At 38.4% G+C, this 22,819-nt stretch overlaps 1 protein-coding gene across 1 annotated transcript in view; it reads left to right on the forward strand.

Moving 5' to 3' along the window:
• Positions 1 to 22,819, forward strand: part of Dmd (dystrophin) — a 1,456,297-nt gene that overhangs the window by 1,204,394 nt on the left and 229,084 nt on the right. Inside the window, exon 48 of the mRNA XM_026777353.1 lies at positions 10,158 to 10,236. Coding sequence (XP_026633154.1) covers positions 10,158 to 10,236 — 79 coding nt within the window. The remainder of the gene's footprint in view (positions 1 to 10,157; positions 10,237 to 22,819) is intronic.

Below are 22,819 nucleotides of genomic sequence, written 5' to 3' on the forward strand. Positions count from 1 at the left end.
AGGGAGGGAGAGAGAGAGAGAGAGGGAGGGAGAGAGAGAGAGAGAGAAAATAAACCTCTTAAATTATTAAGATATAAGTCAACAACAGAACATTTTAAAATAGAATGAGGGAAAATCTATATAAAAGGAACATTAAAAGGGTGGATTAGGTATGCATGTAATTTCACTATCAAAATCCCAGCTAAGGCAAGATGATATCTGGAACACCAGGATGTGAGACTAGCATGGGTAACATATTAACAATTCATCTAAAACAGAAACAAACACAAGAAAAAGACTAGGTGAATGTTGGTCTCAGGTAACACACACTAGTTCCCATGCCAAAAATCAGCCAACAATTATACTCCCTCTCAGAGAGACCCCTGTGTTAACCCTGGGTTCCTGAGATCTAACCTGAAAAGCTCCGTTTAACTCCTAAGTATCCTGATGTCAGGAAAACATAATTCAAGGAGAGCATCCAGTCAGTCTTGTACTTGAGAAGGTCAGGTTGTTTGGACACAAAACTGTAAGTATCACAAATACACATTCCAAACCTTACATCAAATTATATTTTCCCTCAGTTACAGTTGAGTAGGAATGAGAATTCGTAGACTAGAGAACCAGCTCATCGGATAAGAGCACTGCCTGCTCTTGCAGAGGACCTGGGTTGTGGTTCCCAGCACTGACATCATGACTCAGAACCATCTATGACTCCATTTCCAGGTGATCTGATGCAGGCAAAACACACATACACATAAAAGAAAATAATAATAATCTTTAAAATTTGAAATTAAAATTCCAAGAATATTAAGTTTACGTTGAAAAGGATTGCAATTACTTAAAAGAATTTTAACTGCTGCTGTAATAGTCTCAATTGAATTTTTAGAATGATGGTTAAATATATATTCATGAGTGTTATGTGTTGTTGGAACTCAAAAGGTTTGGCTAAAGGAGTTAATATCAAATTGCTCTTTAGAATGAGCTTTATTAAGAGAGAAGGACATGGTAGCCATGATGGGCTTCAAAGAGAGAGAGTATTCGAAGATATAAAGTATCACATTGTAGACAGTCTTCCATCCCAATCCAGAGAGGAGTTGCATTAGGAGAGACAGCCACCCTATACAGCATAACTGAGATCCTGAAGGGAGAGACAAGCCCTTTAGCTCCAGAGAACACAGAGAATTTTTGACTGTTAAAGGTTTTCAGGGAGGTAAACAAACTTCGTACCATGAGATCTGACCTAGGATGGCCTACATACCAAGGGACAGAAACAAGGGCTAAATAAGACCTTAACCTACCCCTTTAAGTTATTTTTGATGTATTTGTTTTATATTTATGTATACAAAGGTATGTATGTGTGTATGTATGTGTACCACATCTGTGCCTAGCACTAACAAATGTCAGAAGAGGGCTTCAGAGCCCCTGAAATTAGAGTTATAGATGGTTGTGAGGTACCATATGTCTGTCAGGAACTAAAGTTGGGTCCTCTCAAAGAGCTACAAGTGCTCTTAACTGCTGAGCCACCTCTCTAGCCTCATAAACTTACCTTTTATAAACATCTATTCATGATTGCTATGTGTGGGCATATCATATATGTGGAGGTAAGGGGACAGTTTTGTGGGATCAGTTCTCGCCTTCCATATTTGAGTTCTGTGATCAAATTTAAGTCACAAGGCTTGTACAAGAAATCTCTTTCTCTACTCTGTTGTCTCGCAAGCCCACCATAAATTTATCTTACAACTATAAGGGATAAGAGCTTCAAAGCAACAGTACACATGTTTTCTTATCAAATCCCTGCCCCAAGGAGAGAGGGAAAATACAGCTTAAGGAGGCATGGTCTGATTTGGGGAAAAGGGACATAGTAGCTAGAGGGTTTGTGATCTAACACATGAACAAATTTGAAAACAAGAATAGGTTACATGGGTTCTACCCAACACAAATATATAACTCAATCTATAGATTGCAAAACTGTGGGACAAAACATTATGCGGAGACTGTGAAGACACTGCAGGTATATGGAGGGACTACATTACTCATTACCCTCATAGTGAAAGAGGAATTAGATAGACGCTTATGCTTGTTTTATTTTGTTTTACTTTGTTGTTATCTGTAAGAGGAGGGCCCGCTTGTTCGTCCTGCTGCCCAGTTCCCGGATGCCCTACTAGCTTAGCCCCGAAATAACCACACAGAAACTGTTTTCATTAAACCACTGCTTGGCACATTAGCTCTAGAATCTTATGGGCTAACTCTCACATCTTAATTTAACCCATTTCTATTAACCTGTGTATCCTCGTGTGGCGGTGGCTTACCCGGGGTAAAATTCCCAGTGTCTGTCTGACAGCTCCATGGCGGCTCCTGACTCCATCCTTCTTCCTCCCAGTATTCAGTCCAGTCATCTCTGCCCACCTAAGTTCTGCCCTATCAGGCCAAGGGAGTTTCTTTATTCACTAACCAATACAAGCAACACATAGACAGAAGGACCTCCCACACCAGTTTTCATTTTTAATAACCTCAATAGTGTAGGTATGAAGTATGGTTCTCACATGAGCATGGGTATTCTTTAAGCTTCAAGACAAATTATTAGGTAGACAAGCAAAATGCACATGCCTAGTTAAAGTTTTCCTGGCCTGTGGTAAACATGCTTTCTGTGTGGTGTCAGGAAAAACCCTTGTAAATGAGAAAAGCATTTCCTCATCAGGAGGCTACTATGCCTCTCATAAACCTCTAAAGAAGACAATAGCTTAAATGTGATTAACCAGCAAGTCAAGAGAAAAGTGGAAGCCCTGGAAATTTTTAAACAAAGTAACAAACACTTACATTTAGAAAACACTGCTTCCTAAGCGGTGTAATTATTTATCTACATCCTTTTTCACTTCTTTTTAAACCTCTCAGCTGATTGAAAACATGTTTAGAGGAACTAAAAAAGAAATAAAGAACTAAGCAGTGGTTGTATATGCCTTTAATTCCAGCACTCAGGAGGTAGAAGCAAGGACCAACCTGGTCTACAGAGAAAGTTCCAGGACAGCCTGGGCTGCATAGAGAAACCCTGTCTCAAACAAAACACACACACACACACACAGGGAAAGAGAGAGAGAATGAAAGAGAGAAAGAACAAAAGAACAAAAGAAAGAAAAAAGGAAAGAGAAAGAAAGAAAGAAAGAAAGAAGGAAGGAAGGAAGGAAGGAAGGAAGGAAGGAAGGAAGGAAGGAAGCCTTCAATCAAAAATAGGACTGTATGGAGCCATGAAAGAGTTGAGAGTTGAGTAACTGATTGTTAACTCATTCATTTTCCCTCAAATTAAACTTTGACTTCTACCATATTCATAGTCAGCACAGGGACTCACAGATTCCCTTAGTAAATTTTTCTGAGCAGCTCCTATACACTAGACACTTCACTAAGCTGTGAACAAGATAGCACCTCTGTCTCAGACCAGGGACCTGCATTCTAGCAATTATCTTTTGAATAAATGAATGTAGACAAGTGGCTTGTTTTGTTTACTTTGCTATGCTTTTAGAGCTCAGATTAGCTTGGTAGCAGAGCACATACCATCATACCAATCATTTACAAAGCTCAGAGAACAGTCCTTGACACCACACAGAGCGAAATCAACTACACAGTAGAAACTCGGGAAACATTTCTTTACGGACGTATAAAATGTATTCACAAACAGCACACCATACAGAACCCATAAAAATTAAAATAAAGAATAATATACATAGCTCTCAAATATGATTATTTTAAGCACATAATAAAACTATGGGAGAAATTTGAATTTGGGGTTTCTTTGTGCTTGATTTCATTAATTTTTCCAAAATCTAATAACATAGGCAAAATGAAAATAATGTGTTTTTTTACTTTTGTCATCAATTTGAAGGGGGAAAGGGAAAAGGGGATAGGAAGAAGTAGAAAGGAAAAGAATAAAAGAAAAGTGATTTCCAAAGCCTGTGTTAGGAATGATGAAAAGGAAATTGTTTATTTAAAATGTAGTTGTTATGGTAAAGATCCAAGAATGATATGTACAAGAACTCGGGCAACTACCGTGAACTAAACACCTGCTGTATGTCACGTATTGTGCGCCTCCCTGGAGAGAGCCCAGGAAAGCAAGTCATGTCCCTGCCCTCACAGAGCACATAAACAGACTTTTTTCTCCCCTGGCATGCATGTAAGTAAAAAATTGCTGCAAACTAGATTATGAGTACTCACAGAGCAGATGGCAGGTTTCTTGCCCATCTGGGATAGTTCTAAAGAATAGACCCTTGTGTATCAATAGATAAGGTTTCTTCCAGTTCTAAGCTGTCATGGTCTATGATCAAATAGTAGAAACAGGATGTATGCTTCCAGAAAGATGTTCCACTTTTTGTAAAAATGGAAACAGGGGGCATGACCTATTAACTCAGAGGAAATTCTATTTCTCTTGGCTCTTTAAATAATTTCATCTAAACTCCTTTTACCTTCTGTTCAACTCACCTTTTTAAGTTCATTTTTACCTCTTCTTTTATTTTTATCCTTCCTTTTCTTTCTTTTAATGACCTAAGCAAATTATTATTGTTAGTTAAAGATTCTCATATTACAAATGAATTCTTCCACACACATACCGTAATTCTCTTTTCTAATGACCTTATTTCCAATCTCCCAGATTTAAAATCAAGAGATACACTATTATAGAGATTCAGCTCATGGTATAGAGGGCACAACAAACAGAAGGACACTTACAAACGAAGCTTGTGTGAAGCCCTAGGTTCTACGCTCAGTCCCATACAAAGAAATCAAAATTAGCTCTAATATTCAGCCGAAGGCTATCGCTTTCCTTCAAAATACTACAATGTACCTTCTTTTAAATTTATTTTTTAAATGTTTGTTCATACAATATATTTTGATCATATGCTTTCTCTTCTTCTAACTTTCTTTGAATCACCCAGTACCAAGCCCTCACCTCAAGAATCAGGGATCTATTCTGAAGAGAAGTAAGAGTCAGAGATGGTGGCTGACTCCCAGGAAGCTGCCTCTTCCAGACACAACAGGCCTGGTACACATACGAACTCACAGAGACTGTGACAGCACACACAATACCCGTGCTGGGTCAAACCAGACAAAATCCCAGCACTATGTACCTTTTTTTTGATATTCCATACAGTGCTGTGCTGATTGCTACCCGTATCACTCCAAGTTCGGTGAGTTGAGAGAGTCTCTGACTAGCCACAACAGCGTCAGTGTTTCAACAGAGAGTTTTATCACCATCTCTCACTTGCCATTCAGTTAAGCATTGAAAAAGCAGAAACAACAACCAATGTTTAATGCATGCCTATTTTTTAATATTAACAAATATACATAAAATGAACAAATAACAAAAAGAATAATTACAATTGCCGGAATGCAAAGTACTGGTGTCTAGTTTCTGTTTCTGACTTTCTGGCTTATATATTATCTCATGTTGATTTAAAACACAGCCAGTTCAAAAGGTCTGATGTGTTTGCACTGTTGTTTTAAAAGCTTATCAAATTTGTTTTCCATAAATAATTGCTCCCAGAATGAATAGCTTTGTTGGTAAGGAATGATAGCCTGTGAAAACCTTGGTTACCTTCACATTTTTCTTTCTCACAATTATTTATTTAGTCAATTTACACTCAGTCTACAGGAAACCTTTCTCCTGTGACAATTTGTAAAGGTAAAAAAAAAACAATGCTTAATTCTCAGTTGTTTTAGGAATGTTTCCTGAAGATTTCATTTCAGTATAGGATACATTTTTAATTTGAGACTCCTCGTATGTTTTCATTAAGTTTGAGTCATAGGGAGAGAAATTCCCTTTGATCTTATTTTCAAGTCTTGACAATCCTGGGTGTACACTAGAAATTAGCATTGTTCTCCTTGTATGACAATTTTTTGCCATAGCTTTTAGAAATTAAGGGACTGTAATTGACTCAGGTGCTACATCTAAGTGGTCCCCATGAAGTGACCACCATTGTCATTAAGGGACTTAGCTTGTGGCGCACTCATGACTCACCCCCATTTTCTCATGAGGATTTCTTAAACAGTATGGAAAAAAAAGTCTCTGACCATTGACCATTCTTCCCCTTTCTATTTCCCAACTTTCACATTCATCTCCTGATTCATTTGTTCATGAAATGATACATTATAAATTTCTAAATAATTATGTATTTCATCATGCATTTATATGTGTTCTTCCATAGCTTTTCCCTGAAAGCTTATGATAGCATAGTCTTAAAGACTAAGAAGAGGCCTCGTATTGGATCCTAAAATGCACTGATGGCTAAAGTTTTGTAGAGGTACACACTTGATTTGGTTTCAATATGATAAATTAATTGATAAAAACCTGAAGACATTTATGGAATGCGACATATCTCTGTGATAAAGCACTTCCTTAGAATGTAAAGGCACTGGACTCAATCCATAGCATGGCGTAAACACACACACTGAAATAGAAATTTAAAAGTTACTGCTTTCCAAATATTTACCAGGTTCTATTTTAATCTTCTACAAGGCTATTAGGAGCAGACTGCAGGTAGGGAAGAAGAGAAAATGTAAAGCTCAATAAAAATCAATGATAATAATAATAATAAAAGAGCAGACTGAAGAAGTTTAAATATTCTCACTGCTAATTCCCCAGCTTATTAAACTTCAGTAATAAGTTGTTTGTTGGTCATTTTGTTTGTTTTGCTTTGACAGGTGCCTGCTTTGTAGCGTAGGTTTGCTTTAAGCTTTTTATGTAGTTCAGGTTGGCTATGAGCTTGCAATCTTTCTACTTTGGCCATTTGTTGGCAAATAATATAGGATACACCAGCCTACCTGACCCGAGCAAGTTTCTTTTTTAAACCTAAATGTCTCAGTTATTATATTGATAGAATTAAGGAGTAATATTAATTGTTATAGAATTATTGTAAACATTAAATTTCAACTTGTATTTCTATATACATAGTGTTAAATAAATGTTAGCCATTTTCTTTGGTATATGATACCCTGCTCGTTATACCTTATCGCTCTCCATTTATTAACCATAATAGCAAAAATCTACAGAGACATTATACTAGTCAGAATACCCTAGTACCCTAGTAGGAGGGGAAGAGGGATGGATGATAGATGGGAGAAGTGGGAGGAAGGGAGGAAGAGAGAGAGCAGATCAGACAGACAGACAGACAGACAGACAGACAGATAGATTTCCTTGAAAGGTCTTATGAGACTGTTGGCTAAAAAGTTCTGTGATATTGTGTCAGCATGCTAGAGACCCAGAACAGTTAGTGGTAGAGAGTGGCTCCAGTTCCAAAGGCAAAATAGTAAATGTCCATCCCAGGTCAGCTAAAGTAGATGACCATGACAGAAAATAGGCTACCTTTATTGTTTCAGGGCTCCAGCTGATTTGCATTAAAGCATACCCATCTTGAAGAAGGCAATCTACTTTACAGAAACTACACATTCAATACCAATTTCATTTTTTAAAATAATTTTTAAAAATACCTTCACAGATACACTCAGAAATAATATCTGTTCTGGGAACGATAAAATTTATACATAAACTGACTACCACAGATATACAATCAGCATTGGTGGTTTGGTTGATATTTTTTTTGTTTTCTCTCCCTCTGCCTCTTGCAAATTTCTAGAGAGAGAGAGAGAGAGAGAGAGAGAGAGAGAGAGAGAGAGAGAGATTACATACAGATACAGTATCCATTTATTTTGTCAATTAGTCATTAAACAAATATTTGCTATCTATCACCACCTCCTCTGTACAGGGTTCAGGGAGTCATATGAAGGGAGGAGTGGAGATACACACATGCAAGGAGAAGCACCTACCACCAAGAGGTTCATGTTCTATTTTAGGAGACACTCATTTCCTTATATTACTGAATGATATTATTCAAATGTCTCATTATAAACCATGTGCTATGAGCATGCTGTGGAAGCAATTAATTCTCACCTTGGAGATAAAAAATAAAGCATATAAACCCTATTATACTATCAGTGGGAGAGAAGTTAGGTCAATATATATATATATATATATATATATATATATATATATATATATGGAATATTGCAGGACAGATGGATGTTTGGTGGTCTCAGCAGATAGAGTATAATTGGAAGAACAAATCTGAAATGTTTCTAGGGTCTCCCTGTGTATAATAGTAAGGGAAATCCTGCATCATCTTGAAACTCTGCTTAATGAATCCCAACCAAAGACAGACAAAGCTAGAGAAAAAGTAAGAGAAAAATTTCTAGATATACATTAGGTATTTCATTGATATTGGAAAGTCGGGGTTGACATTAGTTTAGACTACTTGATGAGATTGAGAACTGCCTTATTTATAGATGATTCTCCACAGCATAGGAACCTAAATTCTGGTGCCTGTGGGCAATCTCTGAACATTTCCTTGTTTAGCATGGGCTGTTGACAACCAAACTAAGATCCAAAGTTATAGAGGAGAATGCCTGGGGCCACCACTAATACTGAGTTGGTGAAAAGCCAGATAACAAAGTATATCATTTCACACCTTCCAAAAGGTCTCCCCCTTTTCCTGCAAAGAATGAAATTCAGTAAGCTTAAACAGGACAGTGTGTAAATGCATTACAGAAAAGCCTAATAGGAAAAAAGAATGACAAGGTTGATTCCATACTGCCTGAGGCATAGTTCTTATTAATTTCCAAATGCGATGAAAACTGAACTCTGAAAATTTCTTTCATGTCATTTCATACCCCATGTTACCACAAATTAAACCTTGCCTTTGCCTTTGTATTGTGTGTGTGTGTACATATGTGTGATTTTACATGAATGAGTTTGTAGGCGCATGTGCATACATGTGTGAATTTATGTGGGAACCTGAAAACAACCTCAGGTGTCAGCAGCATGAACACCATACACCTTCTCTGAGACAGTGTTTTTCATTGGTCTAGAAAAATCCATTAGACACATTGACTAGTCAGAAAAACCTGGGAATGCTCCTGTCTCCTCCTCCCAAGCACTAGCTTTATAAGCATGTACCAGTACCTTTAATTAGGTCAGTGGTTCTCAACCTGTGGGTCGAGACCCCTTTGGAAGTCTAATGACCCTTTGCACAGTTTTTTTTTTCTTTTAAACATTGCCTGTTCCATTAGTTTCAGCCTCTTATTGGCGAGCTCTTACATATTGATCTAACCCATTTTTAATAATCTATGTAGTTCACAAGGTGGCTTACCAGAAAAGATTTTAACCTGCGTCTGTCTGGAGTGGGAGAATCATGGCGACTCTCTGATTCGGCTTCTTTCTCCCAGCATTCTGTTTTGTCTACTCCGCCTACCTAATTTTCTGTCCTATCAGGCCAAGCAGTTTTCTTTATTAGTTAACCAATGAAAGCAACAGATAAGATACAAGACCCATCTCAAATAATTTTATGGTTGGGGTCACCACAACATGAAGAACTGTACTAAAGTGTCGCAGCATTAGGAAAGTTGAGAACCACTGACTTGGGTTCCAGAAATCATCAAACTCAAGTACTTGGACTTTTGACTTCAAGTCCTCTGTTGACTGAACTATCTTTCCAATTCATGCTTTTTTAGCTTAATTCTTCTTAGTGTACTTTTTGTTTCAATTTGCTCTGTTCTCATTCATTGAGTTGTGGCAGGGCCACACAATGTAGCTCTAAATAGCTTTAATGTACAATTATCCTGCCTCTCAAGTGCTACAATTTCAGGTGTGTGATATCAGTGTCAGGCTAATTGTCATCAACATTTGCTTGTTCACTGGTAAGAATTATCACTCTACAACTAGAAATAATCTATTAAAATTAATTTAGCACTAGTCAAAAATAATCAACTAAGACTCAATACCAAATATACCTTTACAAGATCCTATCGGCACTCACTATATCTTGTTTGTGACAATTTCCTCAGAATTTTGTAAAATAAATTATAATGTGCATTTTATTTGTGCTTTCAATAAAGGGAACATAAAATGTCTGATTGTAAAACTGTCAAAATAGAGTAAATTTTTTGTGTTTGAACTTGGTTTGATAAAAATGAGTCTTGGAGACTATTTACAGTTAAGAACATATTAAAACCAGAGTTATGAATTGTTGCTTTGCTGTTCTTAGCCTTACAGACAGAAAACATCTTACCATAAAGGGACAGTCTTTTAAGTGTTGCTTACTAAAAGATATGAGAAAATATCATTTCTATTCTTTTCCTCCCAGGTGGCTGTGGAGGATCGGGTCAGGCAGCTGCATGAAGCCCACAGGGACTTTGGCCCCGCATCCCAGCACTTCCTTTCCAGTAAGTCATTTTCATTGTTTACTGATTAACCTGCTCATTGTGTCTTGGTAGCTCAATGTTAGGAGGGGTTGAATTAACAGACATTTCTATACAATAGAGGTCTATTTCATCCTGACGTGTAACTTGGTGGAACACGCAGCCTAGTTAGATCATTGTCTCTACTCCTCAGCTAAAACAACTCTTTCCTATAGTGTGTTCTCCGGTACTGACTTCTTCAATGCTTTGAATATCATTACCTGTATCAACTTACTTTGCAAAGCTGATCATTATGAGTATATACTCATAACATCACTCAATACGTGTTACTATAAGTCTAATTTTTTTTCTGTGCTCAAGATGAAGTTCAGTGCCTTGTTAATGCTAAGCAAGTGTACAACTAAGCTAAATTCCTAGCCTTTGCTTTTGTGAGGGGAGGTTTCATTATGTGCCTGAAACCAACCTCAGACTGACTGTCATTTTGCCTCAGTACCTGAAGTGCTGGAATTACAGATATGTGACACCACATCCCACTGTAGTTCTTAACGACAGTCATTAAATTCTTTCATTCCTTTCCCTAATTGTCCTCGCTTCACTTTAGCCTGCAGTTTTACTATTCCTTCTCTTTACCAGTTTGCATAATTTGGTCATTGAAGTTTTTAGTCAATTTCATAATGTTATTAATAAAATTTACATGTTTTGTAATTAATTCTTATAAAGACAGCTTTAGTTTACAGGAAGTTTTACTGGAACATTCTATTAGTATAACAATGCATATCTAATTGGCAACCACCTGTTTTCCTCTAATTAGTTTTGTTAAGTTTTAATAGCTCTATGGTTATATTGTTTCTATGGAAATGTATTATATATATATATGTATTTGCTTTGTAATTTGTAAGTTATATATACATACATATAATACATTTCCATAGAAACAAGTGGTGTGTGTGTGTGTGTGTGTGTGTGTGTGTGTGTGTGTGTATGTAGTACTTCACAGTTCTACTCTATATGATTAGTACATTTTTGGTCCTATGAAATTATGTAGGTGGTTTTAACATCACTTAATGCAGTTATTTTGTGATATGTAATTTTATATATTTAATTGATTTCATTCTTCTAGAATGTCCATGAGGTGGTTCCAGCATTAAAGTCATCTTCACGATGAGGAAATTATACTCCTTTTATTGACAATGAAATTAAGAAATCTGTTTTTACACAACTGGTGTATTGATGCATGTCAGAATTCAAACTTAAGAAAATGGTGACAGAGTCTGTTTTTAACCATTACAATGAAACTTTACTTAATGTATGTGTAAGAAGGAAATTATTCTGCAGGGTCTCCCTTCAAACAACTGATGTGTGTGTGTGTGTGTGTGTGTGTGTGTGTGTGTGTGTGTGTGTGTCTGTAGGTATGGATGTAGTGTATATACACACGCATGTGGAGACCAGAAGTCAATACTGGATGACTTTCTCTACTGCACTCCCCTTTATTTTGGAGACAGGATTTCTCCCTGATCCTTAAATTTGCCAATCCATATAAAATGACTAACTAGCTGGTTCTGGAGATACCCCTGTTTATCCCTCTATAGCACCGAGGTTACAGAGACACCACTATTCCCAGCTCTTAAGTAGCTGCTTGAAATCTGAAGTCAGGCCCTCATGCTTGCGCCACGCATGCTTCTTCCACGGAACCCACCTCCCAGTCCCCATCCATTCTCCGATTGCTAATTTTTGTCCCTTCCTATCTTTTGTATTCTCCACTGGTGAACGGAAAGATCCACGCTCAAAAATATTCTAATGTATAAGAGTAGATATTTTCTCTTTTTTTTCCCAGTTGGTCATTACCTTTAACAACAAAAATTCCTAGAAAATGTTAGTGTTGTTTTTATATGCATTAATAATGGATTAAGTAAGAAATAATCATATTTTCTTCACTTGTTCTTCCCTCGGTGGTTATTTGGACAATCTTTTAATATCACACATGACTATGATTTGAAGTTAAAGGGGAAAAGTTAAATGGGTATTTCTTCATGAGTGTGACTACAGCTTTTAGCACTGCCGCTAGAAAAAATTTAAAGACTGTAGATTGTCTTGGCAACAGTTAGACTATTTAATTTAATTAAAATTAAACATGATAACATGCTCCTTAGTGACTCATAAACCATAAATAAAAACATCACTATTATGAATATTAATTAATCCTCAGACACCATGTATTTCATTCATACTTTCTTCTCTCTGCCCCCCCCCTTAAATTCCCATGTCTTCTCCATTAAAACCTATTCCCAGAAAGTGATACGTTACGCTCACTTAGCACAGGCGACAGGTAAAGTTTAATGTATACTTCTCCCTGGTTATTTGCATTTTAATGGGGTAAAAATCCATAAGCCTGAGGGATGGCTCTCTGGTGGGAGAATGTCAGCCATAAGCTCTGGGCTTTGACGAACTAGGGGAAGCATCTTCCCACCTTTCCAACTGTATCCTAGCACACACTCCAGAAAGGTCAGGGCTGCAGCCATGTGCACGCAGAATGAACCCGATCTTCCTGAATGGGATCAGGCCTAGAAGTCAGGATTATTTTGAATATCCATATGGAACATCAAAATACACATAGACGCTTCACTTATGTGTGGAAAAAAATATGCTAAAATGTTTGAATTCGTGTTACAGAAATAGGACAGGGAGACTAAATATGGATTGAATCTTCATGCTATCTTTAAATTCAAAGGCAATATACATTTGTCTAGAAAAAATATAGCATAAGGGTAAACAGGAAAAGGACAGTTATCAATAATTCCACTACTCAGATACAACATTCTCCAAAATTTAGTTCATAGATTTTCTGTTTGTCTGGGTTCAAATTCTTGTCTATTCTTTCTTCCTTTTCTTCTCTTCTCCCAGTCCAGAGAGAAAACCAACAGTCCTTGTGCACGCTCTCAGGTGCTCTGCTACTCAGCGATAACTCTTGTCTCTTTTGCTTTTTAAATCAAGTAGGAATTTTGAAAAAGAAAGCAAGAATAATACACCAAGGCCAATCTTGACTGTATAGTGAATTCCAGGCCAGTCAGGGATACACAATGAGACCTTGTCTCAAAAAAAATTAAAGTTTTATGACTTGATTTCCCCCTCACTAATATATTAAAAATACTTTTGTTTACATATTCTATCAATAATTTTTAAATAAATTTATCCATCTATTTATTTTACATCCTAGCCATAGCCTCCTTTCCAAGCCCCTCCCACATCCCCCTTCTGTTCCCACCCCCATTCCTCTCCTTCTCCATCTCCATCCAGAATAGGGCAGGTCTCCTTGATATCAACAAAACATGGCATATCAGGTTGCAGTAAGACTGAGCACTTCCTTCTTTATTGCTGAGCAAGGCAAACCAGTGTGAGGTGGATGGTTCTGAAAGTCAGTAAAAGAGTCAGAGTCAGGCCCTGCACCCATTGTTAGGAGTTTCACTAGAGGACCAAGCTACACAACTGTAACATATATACAGAGTGCCTAGGTCTGTCCCATGTAGGCTTCCTGGTTGTTGGTTCAGTCTCTGTGAGCCCATCTGAGCCCAGGTTAGTTGATTCTGTGGGTTTTCTTGTGGTGTCCTTGGCCCTTCTAGCTCCTACAATTAATAATTCAATTAATAATTTTGATAGCTGAACAATCTCTCCTTCTGTGGCTGTGCCAGATTTACCAAGAGAATTCTAAGGATTTTTATTTCTAATGTTATTTCAAAATGTTCACTATTGTATCCAATATTATGGTTGCTGGTCTCAGACATCTCAGATGCTCTCTGCAAGATAAATGTCTAACCACATAGCTATGAAGTTAAACTTTGTTTTGCTTTGTAAAACTTTCCATATGGATTATCAGAATTGCACAAGAAATTAGGTGCTGAGGCAGAGCATCTTGTAAGCCACTTATTTTCTTTCCAGTTGTTTTCTATAAAAAATAAAACAGCTTTCTTACCACAAAATAAATAAAAATAAATATGTTTTAAAGTTATACCAAGGTTATACTAGAAGTGTTTGCTTTTGAATGTGGTCATTTTTAGGCTACTAGGAATAGCAAGAGGGTGATTTCTTTTTTATTTATTTTTCCATTCAAAAATTTCCACTTCCTCCCCTCCTCCCATTCCCCTCCAGCTCCCCCACTTGCCCTCCTCCTTCCCCCTCCAGTCTTAAGAGAGGGCAGGGTACCCTGCCCTGTGGGAAGCCCAAGGCCCTCCCCCCTCCATCCAGGCCTAGGAATGTGTACATCCAAACAGACTAGGGTCCCAAAAAGCCAGTTCCAACAGTAGAAACAAGTCCCAGTGCCATTATCAATGGCTTCTCAGTCAGCCCCCATTGTCAGCCACATTCAGAGAGTCGGGTTTGATCACAAGTTCGTTCAGTCCCAGTCCAGCTGGATCGGGTGAGCTCCCATCCAGCTGTCACAGTGGGTGGACCAACCCCTTGCGGTCCTGACTTCCTTGCTCAACTTCTCCCTCCTTCTGCTCTTCAACTGGACTTTGGGAGCTCAGTCCAGTGCTCCGATGTGGGTCTCTGTCTCTATCTCCATCCCTTGCCAGACTAAGGTTCTATCATACTACAAACACATTTGTTCAACTATGTTCATAGCAGCATTATTTCTAATAGCCAGAACCTGGAAACAACCTAGATGTCCTTCAATGGAAGAATGGATAAAGAAACTGTGGAACATATACACATTAGAGTACTACTCAGCGATAAAAAACAATGACATCTTGAATTTTGCATACAAATGAATACAAAATAGAAAACACTATCCTGAGTGAGATAACCCAGACCCAAAAAGATGAATATGGTATGTACTCACTCATTAGTGGACTCTAGCTATAATCAAAGGACATTGAGCCTATATAGTTCACAAGCCTAGAGAAGCCAAATAATAAGGTGAACCCAAAGAAAAACATATATAGATCCTCCTGGAAATTGGAAGCAGACAAGATCTCCAGGCAAAAGTTGGGAGCATGGGGATGGGGGGTGGGGTAGGGGAAGGGGAGATGGGGAGAGAGAAGGAAGAAGGGAAGGATTGGGGAGAGCTTGGGGGAGTGGAAGAGTTGAGATAGAGGAAGGGCGGGTATAGGAGCAGGGAAAATATATCTTAATTAAGGGAGTCATTTTAGGGTTGGCAAGAGACTTGGCTCTAGAGGGGATCCTGGGTGTCCACGGGGATGTCCCCAGCTAGGTCATTGGACAGCAGAGGAGACGGTGCCTGAACTGGCCTTGTCCCACAGTCACATTGATGGACATCTCGAATATCACCAGGAGGGTGATTTCTGAACTTTACCAATTGCAAAGGGAAGGAAAAGGCTAGCGGGACACAAACTAACCATGCACTTACCCACTAGCAGGCTTTCTATCTCTTTGTCTCCGTACCTGGCACCAGCGTTTTTCCAGATACAGACAATGAGTCTCCTTTGGAAACTTCATGTGCAGCAGTCTGTTTTATCAGAAGAGACAGGCTCGCCACAGTTCCTCTTCATGACCTGGTCTTCACTGGCCAAATTAGTTGTTTCTGTTGCCATAGGTCTGAGTGGCAATGAGAGGAGAAACCTGTAAAATATGATGATGTGTGGTTCCCCTCTGTATGCAATGAATATGTTTTATTGCCATTGGTTACTAAAGACGCTGCTTTGGAGTCTTCTCTTTTGACAAGCACCAACTTGTCTTTCCACCTACTTTTAATATTCCAAAACTCCTAATTCATTCCTTCAGCTTAAACCCAGAAAAGTGAGAAATTTGAACAGCATAGCTTCAATTATTTCATGTATTGTAATTTCAATGCAATATCAAATGTATGCAATTATGAGGTTGTAGGTGCCATGGCAAACTCCTTATGTCAGTGATCCAGGAAATAGTCTAGTACTCATTGATGGGTCGGAGAGTCTAATCACTGGCTTTCCTATGCTTTTCAAGTATTCAAGAAGGCTTTCTGATTATTTTTCCATTCTGTGGGCATCTATTCTAAATTGTACATTTTGATTTGTTTACCAAAAACAAATAAATTGTACAAAGGATAAAAGCCCTTCGGTAGCAATTAAAAGAACTCATGGTGTCTTAACGTGATATAAGTTCTATAATTCCTTAGAGGAGCATTTCCTTAGAACATTAATGTTCTATATTACTTTAATGACTGTCCCTGAGGGTTGACAGAAATGGACAATCCTTCTCTGGTGGACTTCTTGGGATCTTTGGTAGTCTTTGTGATTCTAAGAAAAGGATGAAAAGACTCTGGTTCTTCTTCATATTTAGTTGACTACAGAAGCACTTTGTTTTCATCTACAACAAATTTGATATTTAACATGGCATAGAACACACTGAATCTGGACAATGGTGATATACACCTTTAAGCCCAGCACTTGGGAGGCTGAGGCAAAATGATCTCTATGGGTTTGAAGCCAACCTGGTCTATAAAGCAAGTTCCAGGACAGCCAGGGCTACACAGAGAAACCCTGTCTATAACCTCCCTCAAAAAGAAGTGTCTGTGATATATGTTTGTATTTAGAGCCATTAGGGAGGCTGAGTCAAAAGGATTAGCTGAGACCAACCTAGGCAACATAGCAAATGCTTTCTCATCTAAATAAAGGGGGGGAGCAGGAGACAGTTGTAATTTGTAGATATTGACTGACTATGTTTGAATTCTCACCCAGATACCTTATAGATGACTGTACTTCCGGCCTGTACTATGTGACAGTATGGTACTACTCCTGTATTGAGGTGCCTGCACTATAGGACCATTCGCAAGCCAGGCAATGGCCTGGAGATTTAAACACAAAAAGACACACAGACAGAGACACGGGTCATCCTTGAAACAGGAATACCCCTTTTACTGTGTCCAGGGACAGCTTATATAGGGATCCTTAACTGATAGCCACGCCCCAGCCAAACCCACCAGAAACCACACACCTGTCATCAGGAACTCCTGAGGGTCTCGTGCTCAGAGCAGCTGCAAGCTTAACACGTTATTTACAAGAACTTCAGGATCTACGGGTTCACAGCTCCCAACAGATGACTTGATATATCCTTAATTATTATTTAAAACTTTGGAAAAATAACGTATGTCCATATTTCATCAATGTTTACAATGTAAGTTTTCATATATGCTTCAGCAGCTGCTATACCAAAATGCATCTTATTACCAGAAGAATTTTGAGTTCAGTAAAGTACAGTAGCATTAAGAATATCAAATTGCTAATATATGTTGAACCCTTAGAAAAGTTCCTGAGACAAATTAATTGCTACACTTGTGTTTGCTACTTATGTTAGCTTATTATCATGATTGCTATCATCTTGGCAGTTGAACCTTTTAGATTCAAATTTCTCACACAATATTATTTATCATCTTGCATTTGCATCTCAATGTGAGTAGCTAATATCCCCTCTAAACATGTATCTAGTGTGAAAGTCCAGTGCCTCACACATTATAAGGGCTTAATAATCCTCTTTGTAATTAATGAACAGATGAATAACTCAATGGGAATACTCTAATTGCTTAAACTTGGAGATAACGATATTCTTCTAGGACGATACCTGGATAATTTATAGGCATTCAATAAATACAGAATGAATTAATTCTTATCACCAAAACAATAAGAGATAATAAAATTATTCCTGAAATTGTTAATCCACAGTGTTCTGGAAATTTAACATTGTAACTTTATACAGCTGGCACTAAATACATGATATGATTTTTTGTGCTCCTCTTAGGAAGGACTATAGCATTCATATCTTTATGTGGTCATTTGTACAGAAGTATTCTGTTCCACATTAAATATTAAGGGACAATATTGTCTTCAAAATTATGGCATGCTCACATTTTATGTTAAAAATAAAAGCACAGAAATATGCAGAGAAAGCCTGAAAATAAAAGTACATCCAAATTAAACAGTTGTTGTCTTTTCTTTGTACTTTGCAGCTTATTTATGATAAGCACATAATATTTTCATAATGGAAAAAACACTAAAGATACAATTTTTATACTTCAGCTTTTAACCCGTACTTGATCTCTTCAAGTACGATACTCTATTGGTGGCAAAGAAAAATGAATTTCTTTTTTGTTATTTATTCTGAATGTAAAAGCTGTGAACTTCGTAGAGTGACCTTTCTGTTCACAGATCATGAGACACTGTAAAAAGAAAGAACTGATCAGTTATTTTCTGTAGGTGTTATAATCTTAATTGTCTTAATCATATCCCTGCTTAATTCGTTTTCTCTCTAGTCAGTGAAGCTATGCTTTTATAACTTCTGCTCGGTAAATGGAGCAAAACAATTTGCTTCCATCTTGAAAGCCACCAATTTTTTACCCTCAACTCCCTTCCTTACATGCTTAATTTTTTTTCAAAATAGAACAAACAAGTCATGCATGGTGATACATGCCTTTAATCATAGCACTTAGAAGGCAGTGACACATGAGTCTCTGTGAGTTTGAGACTAGCCTGATCTACACAGTGAGTTCTACGCTAACCAGGTACAATAATTAAGTCCTATCTCAAATAAAGCACAGGAGGGGGCAACAAACCTTTAAACATATCCAGTAATACTGACATTCATCTAATAGTCTCCCAACTTATGTTTATCTGCTATAATGGTAACCACTCATCAAAGCTTCTCCAGGACTTTTCAGACTCAAGCCCTGAAACACTCCAATTCCAGAAAATATCCTCAGTTCTGGGCAAATCAGAATAATTAAGCATTTTAGACTTTGAGAAATTTCCACATAAGTAGCGTTTTAGTTGGGGCTCCTTATAGAAGCAATTTGTTTAGAGAATTCTCTCAGATGAAGGGGGGAAGGAGGGAACTTGTTTGTGGTGTGAGGATGTCTGTGGTATGAGTGTGAATCAAACCAAAGAAAGAGGTTGAGACTAACTGCAGTCGGACCCCCATAGGAGACTCTATAGAAGCCACATTGCACCCAGAGTTGAAAGCACCTGAGGAACAGGACCAGACATTCACAGATTTCTGTAGACTTAGCTGTGACAAGGCAGCTCCCGTTTGGCTGCATGACGTTCTATTAGTTGCATGCTGCTTGGACAAAATACATAGCAAAACCATCGTGAGGGAGAAAGGGCTCGTTTAGGCTCTCAGATAAATGGCTCCTAACGGTACAATCCTGCATGGTAGGTATGTCATGGCAGCAGGAGCCTGAGGCAAGTGATTGCATCACATCTGCAGTCAGAAAGCAGAGTGGGACAAATGCCTGTGCTCCTCTCAGTGTCTCCTTTTCATTAGGTCCTGGACCTCAACCCCACGGAATGAAACTGCCCATAGTCCAGGACCCCAGCCCCACGGAATGAAACTGCCCATAGTCCAGGACCCCAGCCCCACGGAATGAAACTACCCATAGTCCAGGACCCCAGCCCCATGGAATGAAACTACCCACAGTATACATACATACAGAAGTATGTCCGGAGGTTTATTTTTACTATGACTCTGAATCCTATCAAATTGACAAGGGGAACCACCACAGACATTCTTTACTGAAAATATCAGTGGATCCTTACTAGCTGTCCAACAATCCGAAGCCCTAGAGATACATCATCCAGGGTGGCCAAAGGAATCCAAGTAGAATACGAATAGTGACCTCATCTAGTCTCTGTGAAGCTACTATCGTAGTCTATACAGACTTCTGTTTAGAACTACAATGTGGCTTTAATCTTTATCACTAGTCACCACTACTTTATCTTATAACTACAAGGAAATGTCTGATAGCATGGCAGTCAGGACACAAATGCCTAGGTCTTTTTTTTATTTCATCTTGCTTGTGACAGAGTCCCCTGGGAGTTTTTTTTTTTTTTTCATGATGACCTGGCGTAAAGGAGACTAGTGTTAGACTTCTGAATCATTTTCATGACATGGCCACTATTTTAGTGGAATGGTAGCTCTAAAAGGTATAATTTTACACTTCCCAGAAAATAAAAGCATTTGTGCCTTTGGCCTAGGGTACTATTTTGTCATCTGTCCCAGAATACAAAGTTTTGCACAGCAGAAATGGTAGAATCACATCCCTGTGGGCAAAAATCATTACTTTCATTTTTCCATTTGGATGTTTTCCATTTTCAGAACACAACCAGTTTGAGATTGCAAAATACTTTCTCGTGAGAACTTTGAGGTGAGGACAAAAGGCATTTTGTTCTTTTATAGAATTACATAAACTGTTTCTTATTTAAAACTCCTCTTCTGGATTTTTAAATAGATTTTCACATATATGCAATGAAAACCTCATCTTTATTTCAGTCAGCTGCAGGTATTTCTGTGTTATTTGGTATGTTTCCGTAAGACTCTAAGGAATGGGAATGTGTTTATGTGATGAGATTCATAGTTTCAGAATGCAGCGATGCCAAAAGAAGAACAGGAACCAGGACTGTTGGAATGGGCCAATAACCCAACTGCTCGGGAGCATGAAGTAGGTAGACCAGAAGGCAAAGAATTGCCTGGACTGTGGAAGGAGTTCAAGGCAACCCAGGAAATTTGGTGAGGGCTTATTCTCAAAATAAAAAGTGAGTAGAAGCCTGAGGTCAAATCTCAGTGGTAGAGTGCTTTTCTGGAAAAAAAAAAAACAACTAAAACATAGGAAGAACACAACAGAGCACATTTGTTTCTCTGTGCGTACATTTTGGACAAACTTTTTACCTTATCATAACCTTTCTCATCTAACAAAAATAAATCTTAAACTAATTTTTTTCTTACCATTTTTGGGACAGGGGCTATTTAATTTAGTATGGGCTGTTTTGGAGCTCTCTGTGTAAATGAGGCTGGCTGTTGCAGGAGGTCCTTCCGCTCCTCCAGCCTATAGCCACTGAGATACCAGCCCATTGGGGTGTGGTCTCTCTCCCTTTAAAAAAGCGGCCACTTCCCTCTCCTCTCTCTCTTCACTTCTGCTAGACTCCCTTCCTGGTTGCGCAGAGGGCTGTTGTCTGGGACGGTGATCTGTAAGTTTTTTCCCCTTTAAATAAATACCACCCTATTAATCATAATTCCAAACTGGTGTGGCATTGTTTGTGACGTACGCCTTCAGCTGGCCTTAAACTCACAGACATGTGCCTGCCTATTGCTTCCTGAACGTGCTGATAAAAGGAAAACAAGCGCCTCGCTCCCTGCAATTTCTGCTTCTTTGTGGAATTGGTTTCTTCTTTTGTGCTGACATTTTATTCATTCCCTCACTTTTATCTGTCTGTGTTTATCCATGGATGGTGTGATCAGACTCTCCAAAGGAACAGCATCTCAGCTGGTCAGCTCGTTTATATCCATCTACGAGTGAGACACAGGCTTAACTGTAAACCAGTCATCCTGACCTAGACACTATGACACTTTGAGCCAGGTAATTGTTGGGAATTGCCCTCTGCATTAACCCTGACAACTGATCTCTTGCCTCTGTCTACTGCATAGCAATAAGACCTTTCCTCTTCTGCTGTAACAAACAAAACTGTCTACAGACATTGTAAAATGTCTCCTCAAGAGTAAAGTTGTCTTTGATTGGAAACTGTATTCTCATTTATTAATCATCTGTTTACTTTGAAACATGGTCTCACCCTGTATCCCACATTGGCCCAAAACTCACTATCTGGTCCAGGCTGGCCTCAAACACACAGCAATCTAACTACTTCATTCTTCCATATGCTTATATCACGTGTATATGGCAACATGCATAAAAAGCACCACTCTTATGTATCAGTCTCTGAACAATTTATGAACATGGAAGTGGGGAATCATATAGAATATTATGCTTATAAAATAATTTAAGACTATTTTTCTGCCCTCTTATCACCATCCTCAACACACACACACACACACACACACACACACACACACCCATACACGTGAATCGAAATACTCTCCAGTTGACAGTATCCCGGCAGTATCTAAGATACCTTGCTGAGCAGACATTCATTGAGCCTGACTGACATGAAGTTGCATGTCCTTGTCTTAATTAGAGTTTCTATTGTTGTGAAGAGACACCATGACCATGGCAACTCTTATAAATGAAACTATTTAGTTGGGGTTGGGTTACAATTCAGAAGCATAGCCCATTAATATCATGGTAGGAAGCGTGACAGCATAAGGCAGACATGGAGCTGGAGAGGTAGCTGAGCTAGGCATCTGGGTAGACGGGCAGTGGGAAGAGTCAGTGAGCCCCTATGCCTGGCTTGAGCTTCTGAAACCTCAAAGCCCACCCCCCAGGGATACTTTTCCTTCAATCATACCTACTCCAACAAGGCCACACCTCCTAATAGTATTGCTCCTTATGGGCTTATGGGGACCATTTTTATCCAAACCACCACAGTACTATATAGACAGCTTTTGATTAATATGAGAAAAAAAACCTACAGAAGCCTAACTGTAACACAGCCTGCAGGGTCAACTGAAAGTGTCTTTAGGTTGTTTCCAAGCGTTCCTCCTTCCCTTACTCCCTTCTCCTCTGGTCCTCGGTTGTTAACCCTAGTGATACACTTTAAGAACCATCATGTTCTCTAAATTTTATATTAGGTTCAACTTCTTAGGGAAACTCATTTATGAGTGGACAAGGCAACTGATGACTATGGATGTTTCAGGGTGATTTGATTTCTTCTCTTTCATCATGTGGTTGATG

The sequence above is a fragment of the Microtus ochrogaster genome, unplaced genomic scaffold, assembly GCF_000317375.1.
Source record: "Microtus ochrogaster isolate Prairie Vole_2 unplaced genomic scaffold, MicOch1.0 UNK58, whole genome shotgun sequence".
NCBI classification, from domain to species: domain Eukaryota; kingdom Metazoa; phylum Chordata; class Mammalia; order Rodentia; family Cricetidae; genus Microtus; species Microtus ochrogaster.